The sequence below is a fragment of the Rattus norvegicus genome, chromosome 18, assembly GCF_021556685.1.
Source record: "Rattus norvegicus strain SHRSP/BbbUtx chromosome 18, alternate assembly SHRSP_T2T, whole genome shotgun sequence".
Classification (NCBI taxonomy): Eukaryota; Metazoa; Chordata; class Mammalia; order Rodentia; family Muridae; genus Rattus; species Rattus norvegicus.
In genome coordinates, this window is record NC_141551.1 from 8227403 (window position 1) to 8249036 (window position 21634).

The 21634-nt window shown below is 43.5% G+C and overlaps 2 protein-coding genes across 2 annotated transcripts in view; one reads left to right on the forward strand and one right to left on the reverse strand.

Annotated features, from left to right (window-relative positions):
- Cdh2 (cadherin 2) overlaps window positions 1–16232 on the reverse strand; it is a 220601-nt gene extending 204369 nt beyond the window's left edge. The window contains 1 exon segment of the mRNA NM_031333.2: window positions 15332–16232. Coding sequence (NP_112623.2) covers window positions 15332–15391 — 60 coding nt within the window. The 5' untranslated portion in view covers window positions 15392–16232.
- Window positions 15578–17506, forward strand: LOC147999673 (uncharacterized). The gene has a single exon (XM_087593605.1). The coding sequence runs from the start codon at window positions 15820–15822 to the stop codon at window positions 16672–16674; it is 855 nt and encodes a 284-aa protein (XP_087449731.1). The 5' UTR covers window positions 15578–15819; the 3' UTR covers window positions 16675–17506.
- The last annotated feature ends 4128 nt before the right edge of the window (window positions 17507–21634 follow it).

Genomic DNA, 21634 nt, shown 5'->3' on the forward strand with positions numbered 1-21634 from the left:
AAAAGATGATTTTCAAATGATTTAAAAAAAATAGGTGTCAATGTCCTTTAAATGTTTTCTTGAGTTCCATATATATCAAACTGAGGAATTCAAAATGAGACATATGGCTGCTTGCATAGGACTCAAGCCCCTTCACATAGTAAAGGAAGCATCGGTGTTGTAATATACAGAATGTATATGTCTTGGAGAATTTAATGAATTAATATAATATTTTAATACATTTGCTTAGAGTAGTGCCTGGGTGGGAAACAGGAATTATTGGAAAATAATAAGCTACAATTACGACACGATTAACACTTAAATTTAAAGCAAGATACTCTATAGCTAATTGCCAATAAATGATGGACAGATAATGAGAACAATAGATCTTCCTCTTTGCAGGAACCGTGCTGATATCAACCAACACCATCATATGGCATTCACCCATCTCCCCTGCTGAGGTCTCATGTTAAAAGTATGCAGGGGGGCTGGAGAGATGGCTCAGTGGTTAAGAGCACTGACTTCTCTTCCAGAGGTCCTGAGTTCAATTCCCAGCAACCACATGGTGGCTCACAACCATCTGTAATGGGATCTGATGCTCTCTTCTGGTGTGTCTGAAGACTGCGACAGTGTACTCATATACATAAAATAAAATCTTAAAAGAAAATAATTTTAAAAAATCAGGCTGTAGGAAGCCTGTGGAATATTTAAAAAAAAAGTATTCAGGAGCTGAGTACAAACCTGCACATGTGCGCATATATATGTATGTGTGTGTGTGTGTGTGTGTGTGTGTGTGTGTGTATGTATCCATTACAGGACATTAAAATGAGAGAAGGAAGAAACTGTCAAAGACCACAGGCTCCTGTTTGATCATGTGTGTTGGCCAAGTCAAACCTGATTGATGGAATCATACTGTATTCTCATTCCTCTTCTAATTATAATGATGGTGGAAGCCTATCAGCCTATATGTTGGAATGGAAAGATGACTAAGAGACATATACCTTTCAATTTGGTTTCCAAGTGTCGTCTTAGGAATGCTGACGGGAGTCTACCCACACTGTCACGAACTAACCAGCTTTAATAGTGAGCACTGAACAAAGCCCTGTACAGATTAAATGTTCAAACTTACTCAAATCATTACACTTTCTCTTGACTAATTTTGTTTGCATAACATAACGATGTTGTTACAATTATATAACATAATTATATAAAATGTTATAATTTTGCGACTAGGTCACAGAATCTTCAGCCAAAGATCTAAAATTGTACTCATTACATGAAGGCGCCTTCTTTATACACACACGTGCTCTTCATAGCAACCTCATGATAAATAGGATTCATTACCCCCCACTTTACTCATAGACATGTTGACAAACCATATTCATACTCTAGAGAAGCTGTCAGAGTCATGGCACCAATGCAGACTGACCAGCAACTCCATACTGACAAATATTTTATTTACTTCTTTGTTGGCTATTCTTTGTCAGTTTTTTTTTTCATGGTTTTTATTGAATACTTTTTAATTTACATTTCAAATGTTTGCCCTCCCCTGGTTTCCCATCCATAAATCCCCATCCCATCCCCATCCCCATCCCCCTCCCCTGCTTCTAAGAGGGTGTTCCCCCACCCACCTACCCACTCCTTCCCATCTCCCCACCCTAATGTACATAACCCATTTTACTCCTTTTCACCTCCCATTACTTTGTATTGTTCTCTCCCTTGCGCGCGTGTGTGTGTGTGTGTGTGTGTGTGTGTGTGTGTGTGTTAGTTTGTTTTCTTTCAAATGTAGGTTATAGATTCAAGTCTTTACACTTGCATGTTTAACCTGGAATATCTATAGAGGCCAGAAAACTATAAAGGGGCCATGGAGAGGGAAGAAGGGATTCATGGCAGGCAGGATAATAGAACTCAGGCATGAAGGTAGAAAGGAGAAAAATTGGGGGAGGGGTGTAGCTAGGAAAAGAAATGGGAAGAAAGGGCAGAAAAAGGAGTGAAGGGGGCACCGAGGATATGGAAAGTCACATGAAGATCTATGTTCTTATAGGAAAATTCTAAAAAGAGATCTTGGATATAAGTACCTTCTGTGAGAGAAATAATGCTTGTCTAAGAAGACGCAGGTTATTAAATAGCAACCCCAGCATTGGACATGCACGTATCCCTAGGAGCTGTTGGCCAGGGAGATCCCAGGGGGTCCCAAACAATGCACTCCACTGTAACTGGTCTTCGCTGTCTACCTGAATGGGGTTATGCTTAACCCCATTGCTTAAGACACAGAGCTTACTGTGGTTACAGATGGAGAAGTCAAGCTAGAAATGACCCAAAGCTCTCTCTCTGCTGGCCAGCTTTCACAGTACTGCGGAGGCATTGTGCAGGCTGCTGGAGCAAGAAGAAACGTCATCGGTAGCCTTATCCAACTGTGAAACCTTCCAGCTAAAATTGATGACCATCCTGGCAAGCTGTGATGACCACTCATACTGAAGCAGTGGGGTAAACCCACAGCTTTCTGACTGGATCATGGCTTGATTTGTCAAACAGAACTCATGCCTACTTCTGTAAGTCTAGCCAGTTACCCAGGGCTAGAGAGACCTCCCTCTGACAGGAACTACTATTATCGTTTTGCTAAATGGGCATGACATCAAAATTTCTTCTCAATACTTATCTTTACGCATACATCAGCTCATTCCCTCAGCTCTCCTTAGATACGTTTCTTTTGGGCATGGATAATGCCAGACTCAAAACTGGTCAAACTTCAGAAAACAAGTGACTTGAAGTGCTAGGCCTTAAGGGTGACATCTGGGCCACATCCCTCTCCTCAGGGGACAGTACAAAAGGGGCAAGGCTTAGGGTAGAATATGAATAGCAGAGACTGAGGAGGAATGCTGAGAAAATGTCTTCTGGGTGTGAGAGTGCCTATGTGCTCATTTACTGTCTGTCACTATGGTTACCCACACAAGATTCGCCTTTTCAACATTTCTTCAAAGAAATGGGAAGCGTCCATGAGGTCCCAGTCTCCTTATGGGCTAAGGACAAAGGTCCCAGGGGTGGGATAAGGTGCCTCTCCTTCAGTGATGGAGCCACAGACAAACTGTGCCTGCTCCAGTCGCTTATGTACAGTGATCATTCCTAACCACTAAAGCACAATGCCATTCAAGGCTATTAACTCAGTGTAAGGTTACATTTAATAAAGGAAGCATTTCTATCCAGGGGGCTCAGCAAACGAAGATAATTATCATGCATATGAATGCTTATGTATATGTGTATGTATCTATAAGTATATGTGAATGTGTATGTAAATCGTGGAAAACTAGCACAAGCCACATCACTTCCCACTGCACTTCAATAAGAAGCTTTGGTGTAGTATGATATTGTCATATTGACAATGCATATCTAGACGCACCAGTCAAAGGCATACATATTTATATGTGTATATATTTTAATTAAGAAGTGCCAAGGTTTAGGAAAATAAGGAATTGAACTCTTGAAAATATTCATTATCAACGCAAATAAATCACTAAAGATAAGCTCACCATTTTCCAAAATGTCATTATTTTCCAGCCTAAAATTTTACAAGCGATCTGTCGAGTGATCCATTTTACTCACATTTAAATGTGCCACTGTCCCCCTTAAAGTACAGATCCATCAAGAAGGCTTCTAAAGAAAATAATTTATAAACCTAATCATAGCTTCATCTGCATGGAGATTAATTGTAAATCACACCAATGGTTATGCCACTCTTTCCTCAAAGTTCTTATTTACCTACCAGAGAAGACAGAAAGGCACAAATAGGATAGGTGAATAATTACTTTTATGGTTAAAAGAGCACCTTTGGATGGCTGTTTTTTTTGGGGGGTTGTTGTTTATTTTTGGCTGTTGTTGTTGTTGTTTGTTTTTGAGACAACTTTCTCCATGTATCCCTGACTGTCCCGAATCTCAGAGATCTGACTGCCTCTGCCTCCCAACCCCTGACTGTCCCGAATCTCAGAGATCTGACTGCTTCTGCCTCCCAACCCCTGGGATTAAAGGCATGCACCCCTACTGGCCAGCTGAACACAATCTTTTTAATGCAATAAAATAAATTACAGGGCTGGGGAAACAGCTCAGTGAGTAGTGCTTGCTGAGGAAGGATAGGGGCCTTCATCTGATGTGCAGAATTTAGTAACAAAAGCCCAGTATATGAAATGCTGGGGTGGGGTTAAGAAGACAGGCAGGTCTCTGGGATTCTCTGGCCAACTTCTGAACACTTCTTCAGTTGGAGGTAAATGACAGACTCTGTCTCAAGAAACAAGATACACAGCGCCTGAGTAATGGCAGCAGAGGTTACCCTCTGGGCGCCATGCACAGACACAGCCACACACACAGTTACACTTACACAGCTGCACACGCAGTTACACTTACACATTCAAATTCAAGCTGCACCTACAAGAGGAAAATTAGAGTTTCCCTACTGGCCAAAACCAAACAAACAAAAGAGACATAACTATGGAACTTGAGGTCTCAGGGAGGAGCTAGGCTAGAGGTGAGGAAAGGTGGGAAGTGCTAGGAGGTTGCGGGGGTGCAGTTCTCATTGACAACTCAACTCTTTGAACACAGTTACATAAACACTACAGGGTGAAGTCCACCCAAGGACACTCTGGACCACTGAAAAGGAACAGCGGGGGTCACAACAAAGCACTCTGTGTATGCTTTTTCAAATCAAAAGTAAACATGGAGACTGAGCAGAGGGCCTTGCTGAAAGTGGGTCACCGGTAAGCTTGGAGAAGATATTAAGAACCCTCACTGAAAAGGTTAGGATCTGATTCTGCAGGAAGTGATGTGCTCAGAAGGATAGTTCCTTGGTTCTATACTCCTTTTTGAGAAAAAGGAGAGTAGAGAGGATAAGTCACAGAATTCCACTCCAGCGACCATGCCTGACATCCAGAACCACAGACACAGAGATCTAAATGGTAGATCCACAAAAGGTGCTCAGTGAACTGACACCACAAAGGTTAAATGCCCTTTCAGTGCAGTGAAACGATCTGTCCACAGTCCATTTTTACCACCCTTAACCTATTCCTATAGCTGTTTCTGGGAGGCTTTTGTACTTCTGTGGCTGTTATAAATGTAAATAATAAAAACACTCGAATGGCTTGGACCATGGCACGGACATACTGAGTCCATGATAATAGACAGCATGCTCTAAAAAGGTACATGGTGAAATAAAGAGCATCTCTGATGTTTCTCATCTAGCAAACAGTTGTCACTGGGGGACCTGGAACTGGAGGGGCTGCTACAGTTGCACCACTAGGGCAATTGCTGCCATTAGGTACTGTGTCTCCACCCAGGACTCTCTAACCAGCATATCCTCTAGGAAGACTTACAGAGTGTTTCTCAACCTTGGATCAAGACCCCCACGGGGTCACATATCCTACCTATCGCTATCTATATTATGATTCATAACTATAGCAAATTTACAGTTGTGAAGTAACAACAAATAATTTTATGGTTGGGGTCACCACAACATGAGGAACTGTATTAAAGGGTCACAGCATTAGGAAGGTGGAGGACCACTGATCTAGCAGAGTGTACGTGTGTATGTGTGTGTGTGTGTGTGTGTGTGTGTGTATGTGTGTATGTGTATGTGTGTGTGTGAAAGCAATCTGGATTTCAAATTCCATACCATTTAAGGAAGCAAGCTATCAAAAGGTAATCTGTTAATGCTGGCATCGAGTACTTTCTACAACAGAGCCACAGGGATTAGCACGGGGCAGTATTTTGCTGCACAAAGTATGCTTTTCTTTATTTCCTTGCCCAGAAAACAATAAAAATTAACATAAGATTTTATGTCAACCAGTTAAGCCAACATGAAGCAAAAATTTAAAGTGGTCATAGTCAATTAAAGATTTATATTAAGTGGGAGTAGATAACCTTCCTTTTGTACTTAATAAAAATATTGGCTTTTTAAAAACTTATTTCAGGTATCCTTTAATAGCTTCCTACCAACAAACAAAAAAATTGTAGAAGATTACGGACAAGTCAGGTGTATCCACTTACCCACAAATAGTCATGTTACAGGTAAAATATTTATGGTTTTTCTCAATAGAAAACAGCATATTCCCCATAAAATGCTCACAGGAACTTGTCTTGAGTCACACTGTTGAGGTGTGTGTGTGTGTGTGTGTATACAAGTTTCCAAATAACTTCATTTGTGAGAAAGAAAAGTAATTAAAAATATTCAAACATGAAAGGTGAGCCATTAGAATGAAAACACTCTCAAAATGTAGGCATATCTTAGACTTAAGGTCATGATGAAAAATACAGTGGGAAGACAATCCCAAAACATCTCCATCTCTGGACTTTTGCAAAATTCTGTTAAGTTCCAAGGTTGGCTCGAAACCATGTTTTGTGTATTTGTTAACATCCTATTTGTGAACAGCAACCATCTGAACAACTTTTATAACTAATGAGACACTTGGCTAAGATTTCTCCTTACTACTGGAAACGATATATAAAAAGGATGAAAATCTTAATTAAGCATCACATTTTGGCTTCAAATGCCAAAGAAGAGCAAAATATTTAAGGCTGAGATTAACCAGAGAGAATGTAAAATGGGACGACGACTCAGGCAGTAAAGTGCTTGCCATTCAAGTATGAAGAGTCATGTTGGATTCGCCCAGAACCCCAGTAAGATCCCGTGCTGTCCCCATACAACCCTAGTGTTGGAGGGGGAGCCGGGTGGCCTTGGGGCTTGGAGGACAGGCAGACGAGCGGAGTCAGCAAGATCTAGCATTAACGGAAGTCGCTATCTCAAACTATTAATAATACAGTGGAGAATCCCTGAAGAAGACAGCCAATAAGGTCCTCCAGCTTCCACGCATATCTGCATGCTTTGGTGCACACATGCACACGTGGTTATACCCATGTGGTCCCTGCCACATACATACACGCATGCACATACTCGAGTGTGCACTCACTCATGTGCATGTGTACACATTAAATATAGGAAAACAATCAATCCCACACATTAGAACTGAAATACTCCAATGTGATATTCATTCTCAATACCGTGTTAAAAAAGGGGCCTAGGTCAAGTTGAGTCTTCTACGATAGACATATTTTTAATTGGGGTTCTGAATACTCATGCTTGCCTGAGTTTACCTCTAAAAGGAGAATAACATCACCTATCCTGCAGGGTTACATAAATATTGCACACCATTGTCCCAGACCTCTAAAATAAAAATTTCTAACTTTGAAAAAATCTTAAATAAACTATTTGTTGTTATGTAAAAGGTTTTTTTTTAAAAAAAAGACTTTGCAAATTGACTGCAAACACCTAAGTGTCCCTGATTTTCTATGGTCTGTGAGCTCCTCTGACACAGTAGAGTTCTAAAGCACTCTACTGTTATAAAGTTATAAAGTCTGAAGCACACTATGAAACACCCGGAAGCTGTAAATGAGGGAGAAAAGTAAATGGCTATTGTAACAACTCCCACGGCAAGCCAAAATGTAAACAAGTACAAAACTCAGGGCAACAGAAGGAAGCTGGGGGGGGGGTGTCAAAATTTAGCTCAATGATGAAAAGAAATGATTGGTGGACAATTCTCATTCCAAACTTTCTGGAATCATAAATATTTCAAAGTACAGATCTTTCAACTTGCTTTCTCGTAGAAATGATTTCTTAATTCATCAAAACACTACAGAACTTATGAGGAGAGAAGATGGGATGAGGGGATGAGACCATGAGGGAAATGTGGTTTAAAAAGCCTAATAATCATTTGAAAGCTTCACACAGGACAGCGTTGAAATGACAGTTTCAGTATACAGTAGCAGGGACCTACACTAATAAGTAGCCTCTCCTTCCTTTCAATCTCTTCCTCCAGCCTTCTGTCCTTCCTTCCATCTTTCCTAGCACACATGGCATATTCTGTTGAGGGGGAACGTAGGGAGTCGGATAGAGGGCTCAGTGGTTCATACCCAGAGCTGCTCTTCCAAGACCTTGGCTTGACAGCCAGCACCTACAGGGTGGCTCACAATTGTCAGTATTCCAGTTGTAGGGAAGCTGATGCCTTCTTCTGGCCTCTTTAAGCACCAGACACACACATTCATGTTTGCATAGACATACATGTAAACAAACAACCCATACATCCGAAATTAATAACAGACAAAAAAACCAAATCAAAACAAAACAAACAAACAAAAAACCTTAAGGACAGATCATTGCAAATCTGAGTCACTCTGTTCTCGCATTTCATATTCACAGTGATGCTTTCTTCTAAGTAGCTCAAGGCGTTTTAAAAACACATAACAAGTTTCCCCAACTGGACTTGGGAAAAACAAGAATAATCACTTATCAAACAGAGGCAGTCAGATGCCCAGACTTCCACCTCACTTTAAGGTCCACCTTCTCCAACAGAACAGATGAATGCGTAGTAGTCAAGCAGCCAGGAGAATGTAAGAAATAGCCCAGTGACTCCCGCTGGTGTAACCTCCCTGGCACAGGTAACCCCACACAATACGGTCCTACCATGAGGTCAACATGGATGTTTTATGGCAATGTAGCCTTGATCAGTTTCTCCCTGTTGCTCTGATAAAGAACAGAACTAAGCCAAACTGGGAAGGAAAGGGCTTCTTTGGCTTATCCTTCCATTTCACAAGGGTAGTCAGGGCAGGATCTCAAGACAGGAACCTGTAAGCAGGAACTGAGGCAGAGGCCGTGGAGAATGCTGCTGATTGGCTGGCTCCTCCTGGCTCAGTTCTCGTTGTAAGGACAACCGAGGTCCACCCGCTCAGAGGTAGCACTGTACACAGTGGAGTGGGATCTCTCTCCCACGTCAATCATTAATCAAGAAATCACCCAGAGACGTGACCATAGGCCAAGCGGATGGAGGTGTTTGCATGATTGGGGTGCTCTGTCCCCAAGAGACTGGTTTGTGACAAACTGACAAAATCTAACCTCCACAGGCTCTCCGTCATCCCAGTAGCCATCCTTTGGACCCACTGTGTGTTGTTTCATGCTGTCTGAATTCTCTACCACTAGTTTAGGTCAACTTCAATTTACTTACACTCTGCTAAGCTGTATATGTTTCTATTTTATCTTACTATCCACTTGGTCCTCAGAAGACTGCAACCCCACTGCTTATTTTGACAGCCATCTCGTGTAGCTATCCTAGGTCTTTGGACTGCGTTAACAATTCCAAAAATGTAAAACTAAGATGTTTTGTTCCATACAGAGGGAATTCTCAAGTCTATCTGTGTATTGCACCACAAATTATTAAACTATTTCTTACTGAGGGATATTGAGAGACTAAGTTACATTTCTAGTAAACAATGCTTCAATATCTACCTCCAAGCATCATATAAGTGTGTCTATGTCTTAAATACAGGAATAACCTGCAAAAAATCTGAGGGCTTCCTAGTCAAAGGCCAGTATTTCTAATGCCGGAGCTAGCACTCAATTCAATGGTTTTCATGCAAACTGTTCTCTCAAAGCAAATGGGGACATAAAAGTGATCTCTGTAATATTAGTCATATTTCCCTTTAAGTCTATTTTCCTCTCATAATAGTTCACTTCACATGTGGTCTTTAAAGTAGCATGGTCAGCATTAGATATTCAAGCTTAAAAGACAAGAGTACAAAACATGAGTGTCTGCTAAGCTATCTTGTAGGACAGTGAATCCTCAAAAATCCTATCTGCCCCTCTGAGTATCTAAAGATTTTTACATTTTACATTTAAAATTAAACTTACTTCAAAACAATTAAAAAAATAAAGCATGGTTGAAGTGTTTTCTAAGCAATTCCAAGAGTCACAGAAGTGGAAAAGTCCTTAGCAACCAATTAACCCAACCAGGCCCAGGACAGTAGTGTTGAAGCAAAATGTCCTTAGCAACCAATTAGCCCAACAAGCACCAGGATAGTAGTGTTGAAGTAAATGTGATCACAAGAGCTTACAGTGAATAGACTACATCTAGCAGATTACATTCCCAGCTTCCTGATCTCCACACAAGCTCTTGCCTCTCACACTACACAGGAGTAGCTCATATGTACACAGCACAATCATCCTCATGATGCTTTAAATCAGTATCTACACAAAGGAATAAATCAACCACTCACTGTCGTCACTTGATGCCAAACTGCACTTAACGCAGAAGGAAATGCCCTTCTATATATTAGATCTCTACATATATTTTATATATATGTATATATATATATATATAAATGCACGTACATATACAGACATTTACATATATACACATACATGTTATATATCTGTATCTCTGTATGTGTGTATATGCACATACACAACCCAAGGACTAAGGATTTAGAATGCTGTGAGTGCATTTGAAAGACCACATGTGAAAGTATCCTGAAATAGAAAAGAAAAATTGACAAGGAATAAGAAACTGAGCAGGGGTTACTGAAGAGATGGCTCAGTGATTAAGATTACTGGTGGTTCTTCCAGGGGACCACGGTTCAATTCCCAGCACTGACATGGGAAGCTCACAACTGTCTGTAGCTCCAGTTCCTGGGGATTTGACACCCTCGCACAGACATACATGCAGGCGAAACACCAATGCACACGAGTGAGTAAATAAATAAATAAATAAATAAATAAATAAATAATATTTAAAAATCCCTAAAAGATGAAAGAAACTCCTCAATTTTTAAAAGAAAAAGAAAGACAAAACTAAACAGGGTTTATGTCTAATCTAAATCTTTTTAAAAAACTCTGCTAAAATAGAAATTATCGTTTTAAAACTGATGTCTTCCAAAAGGTCTCATTTAGTTTCTGCATTCACCTTTCCCATCTAGTCTGACACCACAGATTCTGTATTACAGATTATAACTCTTATCAGACTATTAAGCTATGCGTACCTCTTCCCCAGTAAGACTGGGGTTAGTTAAAATGTATGATGATATTAATTTAGTTAATATAATGCTGGTTTTGTTCAAATTAACAGATATAATCTTCAAAAAACTTGAAGCAAAAATAACGTTCGAGTAGGAAAACAGATACAGTTACAGATGATAACTTGGTGCAAATTATATTTCAACTCCTAGTTCTTTACTTGGAAAATACTTAGGTTCTGGATGTTCTGATGGCAGATATAAAGTACGTATTCCAACAAATCCAAATTCCAAATCTATCATATTTTTAAATGGTTGATAAAATTCCCTGCCAAATCTGAGCAGTTCTTAAACTTGATTACTTTTTGTATTTGAGCCAAAAGAACAAATTTGAATAATGTTAACTTGGGTAAAATTGTGAAGTGTATACATAAACACTCCACTTCTTAAATAACAGCTCTGATTTTCCCTTCAAATCACTCTTCTAACTCGAGAAGCTCCCCATTGAAAACAGGATGGCTTCTGAGTCACTTAGGATTAGGAAAAAGCAGGGGCAGCATTTTGAAATGAGATTAAATATGGCCTTAAGTCTCCACATTCCATGATTAATGACCCCAAACCTTAACTAGGCACAACAGACTTATGGATTGAAAATTTTTTAATAAAAAAATCAAGGACAGTTTAGTACCCTATATTGTTATCGATATAATGTGTTCCAGGAAGATTTTTGTAAAAAATAAAAACTAATGAAAAACATTTCCTCTTGAACTTTTTGAATGTCAGAACAGAGATTTTCAAAAGTATCCAGGGCAAACATCGTACTCTCTGTGCGTAACCTGAGCTTGAAACTGAAGCCTAGACGTGTGCCACGTGTCCTTTTAAAACTATGGCCAAAAATATTGTAGGAAAGAGAAATAGTCCTTCTTCAAATCATAGCCAGTATGTTTGGGATGGACCCCCTCTTGTTAGGACCTGATGTGCCCCAGGAAAAGGCAAAGAAAGGCAAAGTTATGCTCAGTGAGCAAAGTCTAACATGAATACAAATTAAGCTGAGTCTTACTTTCACAAGAACTTAGCCTACCAGGACACATAAAAATCAAATACTGAGAAGAAATCCTTTAAACATAAAGTCATCATCGAATCCTGGACTCCCCACTTCCTGAAACAAAGCTTGTGTATTTTTTTATGTGTTTTAAGTGCTGAATATCAGTTAACCTTTGCAAAATCAGTACCTTAGAGGTAGATGAGAAATATTCATACTGCATGCAGCTCTTTCACAATCTTTATCCAGGGTTGAAACCACATGGGATCAAACTAAGACTCTAGATTTCTCCTCCCCAACATTAAGGCACTGGCCTTGATTCTACTTAATGCAATCAAGAATATTTAAATCAGAACAGCAGCCTGTGCAAATAAAATGTGAACTAGAAAAACAAGACAGGTTCCTAATCTATTAATTACTGGGCTGGTAATAACAGTAAAATTGATTTGCCCCCTAACAATAAGTCTATGTAATGGTTTGAAAGCTACTTACATACTTTACAAAAGGATGCTAATCATAACTTGGTGGCATAATGCTTTACCCTCAGCCATTGACGTTTCATGTTCAAATTCTGTTTCATTTTGTGTAAAAAAGACAATGCTGACACCTTCAAATTGCAATGAAGGAGAAGAAGAAAGCTTGGAGGGTGACTATCTTGTTATGTAAAATTAATCAGAATTATATAAATCTAGATAGAGGTATAACTAAAGAAAACCCGGGCACAAGAAGCATGGGACACAGACTGTTCTAAGGAACCAAAGGTACAGAATCCTCTCAACATTCACTGCTAAAGAACTGGTCTGAAAAGATAAGGTTCCTCTGTATTTACACTAATAGCCTGTCCATTCTCTGCTCTAAAACCCTTGCTGCTTAGTCTGCACTGGAAGGGGGGGGGCAACTAGAGACTTTTAATAGCAGATGACTGCAGAGGTCCACGTTCACCTTGCAGATAGATCTTTGTTGTTCCGGAGTGTAAAGCAGACCTTTAGCTCAAAGTCACTGCTAATCTCGGTTGTACAATCCACATGGTGCGCTTACCCCTAAAACCCAGTGGCGAAACTGGAATGCCTGCCTCTAATGACCTTCCAAAATCCCTCAGTGTGACTGCACTAGGAGTGTAAGGCTGTTGCATACCCCACGGTAAAGTTATAACCTCCCTCTTTACCATGGTTTATCGGTGTCGGCGTCAGCACAAAGGCAATGCGAAATAACATGCTCTGGGAACATTAAGCTGATATCTAATGTTTATAAGTGCTATTTTAATGCCTATAGAAAAAAGGGCATCCAAAATTCACCTCAGACAAGACAGAGGAGCGAAAGGAAAAAAAAATCCCCATGCATTAATGGCCAACACATGCACCAACTTCACGGATCAATATTCGATTAGAAATTACACTTATATTAAAGAGTTATTAACAAAATAATCATCTATAGCTAGTATTGAGGCAAAAGCATTCAGTGATGTATAAAAATCCTGCTTTGAAAAGTGAGCTCTTTTGATTTATGATGTCTCTTTTGTTAAAAAAAAAAAACAGAGAGACAGAAAATACAATATACACAGGGTTTCTTAAGTTTGTCTTGTCTTCCCCTTAACTTCAAACACTGGAAGCAGAACTCTTTTCCTTCTTCCCCTGCGGTCTAACCTCTTTCAAAAAGCCCATTTTAAAAGAGAAGAGACAATAAATGAAATGACAGGAGGTGAAGGAATGAGGGGAGTGCGTTGGGAGAATAAAGGGCGGTTTTATAACAGGAGGTACTTTTGTTAGCAAGTGACTGGCAGGTCTCCTCCAAGTTAGAAAGAATTCCATCCACTTTCCAAAACTGCAGAGGCCAAAAATGTCTAGTCTAATAGTTCTGAAATCCCAGAGTCAGGAAAGCCTTGGGGGAGGGTGGAGAACTGGTGAGTGGGGGAAGGGGGAGAGAAAGACCAGCAGGAGAAGAACAAAAGGAGAAATCCAAGAAAGGGGAAGGGAACCAGAGGACCCGGGAGGCCTAGGAGTGGGCGTTGGGGAGAGCACGACCCTGGAGCAGAGGGGTAAACAGGGCAGGGCCACACTCTGCAGCGCCGCGCACCATGGACAGGGCTCGACGCGGGCGCGGCCCACACCCCTCTAGAGGGCGGCGGGAGAAAGAGACCCTGCGCGGTCCCTGTCCCGCCTCGGTGACCGCAGCATTCTCTAGTCCTGCGGCCCAGATGCCCAGGCCCTGACTCGGGAGGGGACTCAACAGCACCATCTGTGCCCATTTCTCACTTCCACTGCCCGCGGGGTGGCACTTCCGAGCCTCGCCCGTATTTGGGGCTACCACTCTGCTGGCCACCCTCTTCTCTGGATGGGGGTGTGCACGGGACTCCGGGGCGGGCTTCCTTGCCACGCATCGAGGGCGGACACACCCCTTTCCCGCAGACTCCACCAGACCCCACCGCACGTGGGGACAAACTCGGGACCCCCGCTTAGACCCCGCCCAGGGCAAGGGTCTCATTCAAAGCTGTGTGGCTTGGCCAATGAGACCTGCAGAAGACCGGGATTGGGGTAGGAAAATCCTTGGCCAGGAAGATTCGGGAAAGTTGGGCTGGGGTCCCGCGTCGCGGAGTAGCACGAGAACTCGGGACCTGCGTGGAGCAGGTGCTTCCAGGCGCCAAGCCCCAAAGTGGTCAATGAAAAGGCTCGTTGGCGCTCTTCCGAGAGTGGGAAAAGTGAGGGTGGCCCTAGGCAACTGTGTCCCCAGGACCCACGTAAGGCAGAGGCAATCCTACAGAGAAAGGAATATATACATGTGTGTATGGCCAAGTAATGGGTACTTCTCGCCAGGTCTAACCAAGGATCCGGGGCCACGAGCGTGCTGAAGCGCCTGCCGGCCGACGCTCTTTGTGGCAGGGGACCAGACTCGCTTTCCAAGTGGGATCGATATAGAATATTACCAGGGAAAGAGAATCCAAAGGCCAGAAGGCAACTCTGAGCTGGGATGAAGACAATAGGACACCGGCGCCCCTGCGCACCAGGAGGCGCGCGGGTACTGGAGCGGGGTGGGGTGGAGGCAAGTCCTGTAACTAAGACACCAGAGTGAGAATCCTAGTACAAACTCGCGACCCCTCCTTGAAGGAAAAAACAAAACAAACAAACAAAAAATCGGATCAAAGTACAATACGAGGGGGCGAGAAGCACAGAAAACTACAAAACCTAGGAGTTCTTCTGCCTCATTCTTCTGCTGCTTGGGGACATCCCTCGAGCTCGCCTTGACTCAAAGGCGAAGCCAAGGAGACCCTGTGACCGAGGCTCGCCAAAGAAGGCGCGGTAGAGCAGCTGCCCAGGGAGCCTGGCTCGGGAGTCCGGCCCGAGCTTCATGCCCGTGCAGTTTCTCGGCCGCGCGGTGTGGCACCTCCCTTCCCGGGTGCTCAGCCCGGCCCCGCAGCGGCGCGGGGAACAAAGGGACCCGGCGCCGCACGCCCCACCCCGCTCGCAGCCCGACCCACCCGGGACCTCCGCTTACCTGAAGCAAGGCCGCCAGAAGCGGCAGCAGGGTCCGCGGCGCTCCCGCTATCCGGCACATGGAGGCGGAGAGGGGCCGAGCGAGGAGCCGGAGGCGGCGGCGGCAGCAGAGGCAGCAGCAGCGGCGGCAGCGGCACCAACAGCAGCGCGGAGACGGCTCCGGGCAGTGGCCACCCCTTCCCTTCCCCTCCCCTCCCCACCCCCTTCTCCGCTGCTCTGCGCTCCCCGCCAATGAGAGCGAGCTGGTAACAAATAGCGGGCCTCGGAGTCCGCCGGACTCGCACCAGGAGTAATAAAAGAGACGGGAGATCAAGGAGCTGGGGAGGGGGCGGGGAGAAGGGCGGGCGTGCGTGCGCGCCGAGAAGTGTGTGTGTGTGCGCGAGTGTGTGTGTATGTGTGTGTGAGTAAGTGAGTGCACGCGTGTGCGTGTGTGCGGGCCGCAGCGCAGGCGGCTGGGCTCCGGCCGGGAGTGCGGAGGCAGCCCTAGAGATGCGGCGGATGGAGGATACGGAGGTGGCGGCTGGGCGGGTGGCGCTCTCAGCAGCTCCCCCACGCGAGCTTTCGAGCCCCCGCTTTTCCCTTTCCCTGGACGTCCTCGCCGGGGCCGAGTGGTGCGACAAAGCTTCCGGGGGTAGAGCGCCTCCGGGAAGGGCGCTCGCGGCCGTGCGCGTTGCGCCCACAAAGGGCGACGGTCCCGCTGGCCAGGCCTCCGCGGCGTCCCTTTCCCTGTTCCCAGGCCACTTGGAGACTGTTCTCCGGCTGCGGCCGCGTGGGGGGTGTCACGAAGCGGGGGGCGGTGTGGTGGGGGGAGAGCTGCGGTGGCCGTGCCCCTCGCCGCCCGCGCGCGTCGGCCCCAGACGCCTGCTCCTCGCCACTCGCGTGCACCGCGAAGGGTCTCCACTGGCGCGACCCGGGCGAGCTGCAGCCGCTCTCCCGCTTGGCCGCACGCGCCGCCCGGGCCTCCCGGTCCCCTCCCGCCGCTGCCGCCGCCGCCGCCGCCGCCGCCGCCGCCCTCGCTCCCGCCTCCCTCCTCCCGAGCCTCCCGCCCGCGTCGCGGCCAATGGGAGGCCACCGAGCTGCGGAGGTAGCGGGCCGGATCCTCGGCAGCCGCCCGCCCCCGCCCTGCCCAGCGCTCGGTTTTCCTTCTGCTGCAGCCCACGGGGGTCGCCGGAGGGGCGGCAGGGCTCTGCCGAGTGCCACCCAGCAGGTGGAGGGCTGCGGGAAATAAAACTACTTGCGCAGGAACTTGCTTGTTGGCAGCCCTGGCCCTACGTTAGGTCCGCCGTGGGGAGTCGGTGGCGATTGAGAATCGGAGGGAGGAAGGGAAGGATATCTCCTTGGTAGCCTAAAGCATGCGTTTCTGTTTTGTCATTCTTTACAGATAGGTTATTTTTCCTGGCACTGCCAGACACAGCAAAGTAGCGACACAAGCAGAGCCCATCCTAGCCATTGTTGTCTGAGCATCCTGCCGGCAGGGGAGCTCAGGCCAGGCTTCTCTTTGGTGTTCTCACCTCTCCAGCCCCCGTCATTGCGGATGTACTGGAATGACTCAAGTTTCTGTATTCTTGTTTTGTTTTCTTTGTCGCCCCCCACTTCGATGGGAATTTGAGAGAGCGTGCGATTTTATTTGAAATCTCTGGATTTGTATTTTTACCGGTTCGTGATGGTAGTTCTAAGCAAACATTTGCAGGGACTTTGATACTCGCTCCTGCCGCTCTCCGCAGCAATTAAAAATAAAATAAACAGAGAAGTATAGTGAAAATAAGATCAGAAAGATAAAAATGACTGCTGCAAATTCACACCAGATTAAGGATTTTTGCTTCCTTTGAAACAGGAACTTGGAAGTGTAAAACTTTACAAGTTTGGGTGGCAAGCATTTTGTGAAATGGTAGTGCTGGGGAGCTCTTGATTTTTTTTCAAGGTAATAAATAATACGGCTTTTTTTTCCTTCTCACAACGTTGGTCTTGTAGAGGTATTAGGGGGGTTGTTTTGTTTGCTTTAGGGGTAAATAAAACAATCTTTTATATAAGCACCTCAACACATTTGAGGTTAATTAACTTATTTTGCAGTAAATGAACATATTCTGTCACGACTTCGTGCACAGCTTTGGGCAACTGAAATATTAATATTTGAATCCGAGTTTCAAGACACTGATCATTTAAGAATTTGACAATGAACCTGAAAAAAATCAAATGCTAATTTCTTTGACATAACCGCTGCAGCTTTTAATAATGTACGTTTGCTAGCTGGGCTTTTAAAATTTAATATTAATTGGAAGGCTTATTCAATTTTTATTAAAACATAATATTGCGAATCAGTTTTTATGACACTAAATTTTTTCATGGCTTTTCTCCTCAAAAGAATAAGAAAGGTTATATTAATTAAATTTCAAAGATGAGATGAAGTGCTTGGGCTAAAAACAGTCAGGGCAGCTTGTTCTTCCCCCTCCTTCTAAATGTTACTGCCATGGGATTGCTAACGGCAGTAAAACTATCTTCACAATAGCATGTTTATGCATTTTATTTTCAGGGAGTCTCTCCTAACAGAAGACATTTCAGGTGAATAACTCCCATCTCCACACCTAGTGATTAAGCTTCATCCTGGCCATGGGATCTTCCTCCCCTCAGTAGTAGTGGTGCTTAATGTTTATTATCATTCTTATTAAACGTACAAAAGACTTTACCTTGAAGAATATCACCTTGTTAGTATCATTTGAGTAAAGCTTTAAACATCACAGCCCCCATAAATTAAGCTTTTATAAGACTCCCAAATCTGCTTCTGAGTAGCTGCCGTGTAGGTCTTTTTCTCTGGGTCCAACAGTTTTGTTTCATTTTTTTTAATCACTTGTGTAAGCACTTTAAAATCTAATTTGCATGCTTGTCACTTTTTAGTAGTTGTGAATTAGATTGGATTCTTGCCTGACTTTAATTTGATCACCTGATCAGCTAAACCATTTTAATTGGTCTCTGATTGCAAGAAGGAATAGCCTGGTCTAATTTCATGTTGTTGAAGATTGCATGCATCCTCATGATGTTAATAAAGTCATTCTAGTATTGACTGTTATGTGCACACACCCCTTCCTTCACAATACTGTACGTGTATTTCTTCTTATGAGCAAGTGATGGCCCCATTCTCAGACAGCTATTCCCTGCTTGGAATATTGCCTGTCTAAAGGCTGGGTTTTCCTCCCTTGGTTTATTGAACTCCAAGGATACAACAGGCTTGCCAGTGACCCAGAGAAACAACCATGCAGTTCTTAGTTTAGTTGAAATGAAGAAGATTACAAAATTTGTATGAATGAAGACTGAGTTTGTACACCAAATCTATGTAACCCTTAACTTCTGACTAATGGCCTAAAGCTCATTTATTACAAGAGGATGTCGAAAATATACGTGTGCCTAGCATCGCTAACAGACTGAATCAGTGATGACTCTCATAGAACCAGTCTTCAGAGGATGTAGATATCCGCATGATTCATTTGCAGACACAAGTTCAAAGCACAATCACAACAAACCTTGCTTTGTGTTTTCTCAGACAGGAGACACTAAATGTACAGATGCACTGTGTTTCTGCAAAAGGTTCTCACTTTGAAAACAAATGTCAGACAGTAGTAGTCCAGTCTGTAGCTTCCTGTCCTCCTTACATCCTCTGAGGCGGACGTGCCTTTAGGTCAGGGCTCAAAGCAGCCCAACAGAGTCCTTCCCAAATGTTGTATGGAGTCTTTTCCTCTCCTCCCAGGCTCTGAGGAGCCTCCTCCCTTACCAAGTATCCTCAGATTATATGTTTCTCCACAGGTAACTTCAGTCTGCATTTCTTGGGCAGTATCCCATTCATGGAGCTACTGAAACTTTAGACCTTTAGTTTTGCAACCCTCATTTTGTAGATGGGTGCATCCCCAGTGTAGGAGACTGCTTCATCCCAGTGGTGAATGGAGAATGGCAGCCATATTATTTAACTACCACTTTTAACCTGCTCTGCCTCTTTCCGAGGAGCCCCTATAGAAAGGTCAACTAGATGAGACAATTATTCTGTTTTTCAAAACGTGTATGAGCTTTGGAATAGAGCTCTGCATCTCATTCCTGGCTCCCATCTCAGCTTTCTAGCTTGGTCACCTTGCCTTATTTAGTGTGCATCTCGAATTTGAAGACTCACCTCTTCAATACATACCAGTGGCTCAGAGGAGTAGTGATCTGTCCTGATACCAGAGCAGAAACATGACCTTTAAAAGTATCAAGCATTCTTGTTAAAATATATTTCATTATTTGAAAGTGAAACTCGGTTATCCACATTGAAGCTATAAGGACGTAACTTAAAGTAGGCATAGTCAAGTGAGTTGTGAAAATGTGATGAGCAGTTCAGCAGAGCACAGTAACTTACAAGCAACCCCTGGATTTTAGTGAACTTGACCAAAAACGAATCTCATTCTGGAAAGTAAAGGGCACAACACACATAAAGACAGTATTTTAATTCAAGTACACCTCAAGTTGAGTATGTTTCCTAACAGCTCAATGGCTCTTTTATTTCATATTTCTAACATGAGAGAAATTCCAGGATTGCTTTAGATATGTATGAAGACAGAAGATCACAACTGGGCTTCAGCACTTAATATACATATATAAAATATGATGAAAGCCAAGGAGGATCCCAAGGACAGTTACTCAGGAATCTCGGGATACTCAGGATACTCTTCCCCTGTCCCCAGTTCTCTCTACACTGCTTTTCTACTTTTCCTTTTTAGGGTTTACGAAGAAAGCTAAGGTTGGAGAGATGGCTCAGTTGGTAAGGCATGTGCCTCAAAACCAGAGGGACTAAAGTAAAATCCCTAGATTCTATCTCAGCTGCTAGGAACCTGCATATACAGGAATATCACATTAGCTGCGGAGAGACGGGAGACTGAAACAGGAATGCGCTGGCCAAGCACTAGTCTGTCTGTCAGAGCCACCCCTGTCTTCCTGGCTTCATCTGTGCCCACTTGCAGAAGTCACCACAGCTGGGCTTACTATTAACTTTCCTCCACTAAAGGAGGAGCAGGGCGAATCAGAGAATCCTCACTCAGATATCCAGTTACATCCCCCAACAGCACTTCCCTACGTGTCTCAGGGAAGGGCTACAAGCGGAGAAGCAGAAGGACAGGGGACCCTATTAACATGACCATCTATGTGGACACCTGTGCAGCCACGGAGGACTCCTCATCCACACAAGGGTGTAGACTTTCCATGTGGCTGCTTTAAAGCTCTTGATCATAGTAGCCCATACCCGCTGTCAGTAGGCCTAATAAACTCACTGGTTCTCCAGGATGAACCTTGTCATTGGTACCTTAGGAGGAAGGGGAGACATTGTTTATGTCCTCCAAGGAAGGAATTTTAGCAACACCCTGTCTCAAACAAAAAGTGGAAAAATGAGATTGACCCAACCTCTACAGGCACTGTGCGGTACCAGTAACATGTATACCCCCCACATAGTTTGTCCTAGCTTTATTGAACAACAAAATCTGTAATATAAGAAGCAAGGCTGAGTAAATATAGACTAAGAGAACATTGAAACCTTGGTGACTATATAAACATGTAGGAACACAAGTCTGGCCATATCAAAATATTCTTCCGAATCAACATATTCACTGTCTATGTATTTTTAATTTACAGTTTGAAAAAATAATTCATGTTAAAATTGTTACCTGAATTGGTAACAGGACTAGTAGTAACACTTGGTTTGCTTAGGCTGTTTCTTTTCTGAAACGTGTGTGTGTGTGTGTGTGTGTGTGTGTGTGTGTGTGTGTGTGTGTTCGTTTATTTATTTATTTATTTATGTATTTATTATTTCCAGGACCAATTCTTGTCCATGTACCCTAAAGAGCAAATTGCAAACATAGCCCATAGATTCTACATTTAAGATAATAGGATTCCTGTGGTGTCCAAAAGACTACCTCTGTACCTCAAGCATGGGTATTTATTTATGGGGTCATGCCAGCACTCAGATTACTTAACAGCCAGAAGGCCCATTTCTCATGATTGATAGAACAGGAGAAATAGAAGAAATCATTCTGAACTCGTGGTAAGGATTAGTTGTGCCAAACTTTTGCTCTTGTGTCCTTTTAAAGTCAAAGGTCTGCCTTCAGGAAAGTTCTGAAATACAACTGTCATTGTGCAGAGGGTAGTAAAACATATTTAGTGCCTGGGCATCAGTGTGCCCTTTCTTCCTATGAAGATTGACATAGTTGGTTAGAGAATTGATGTGGGCTCTGGAGGCCAGCACAGTCTTCCCAGTGCTATGGCTGGCAAAATAATTGTAAGTATTCCATTTAAT

What these genes read in the sequence shown, in the direction of transcription:
- LOC147999673 (XM_087593605.1), top strand. Translation starts at nt 15,820, where the DNA reads ATGCGGCGGATGGAGGATACGGAGGTGGCGGCTGGGCGGGTGGCGCTC.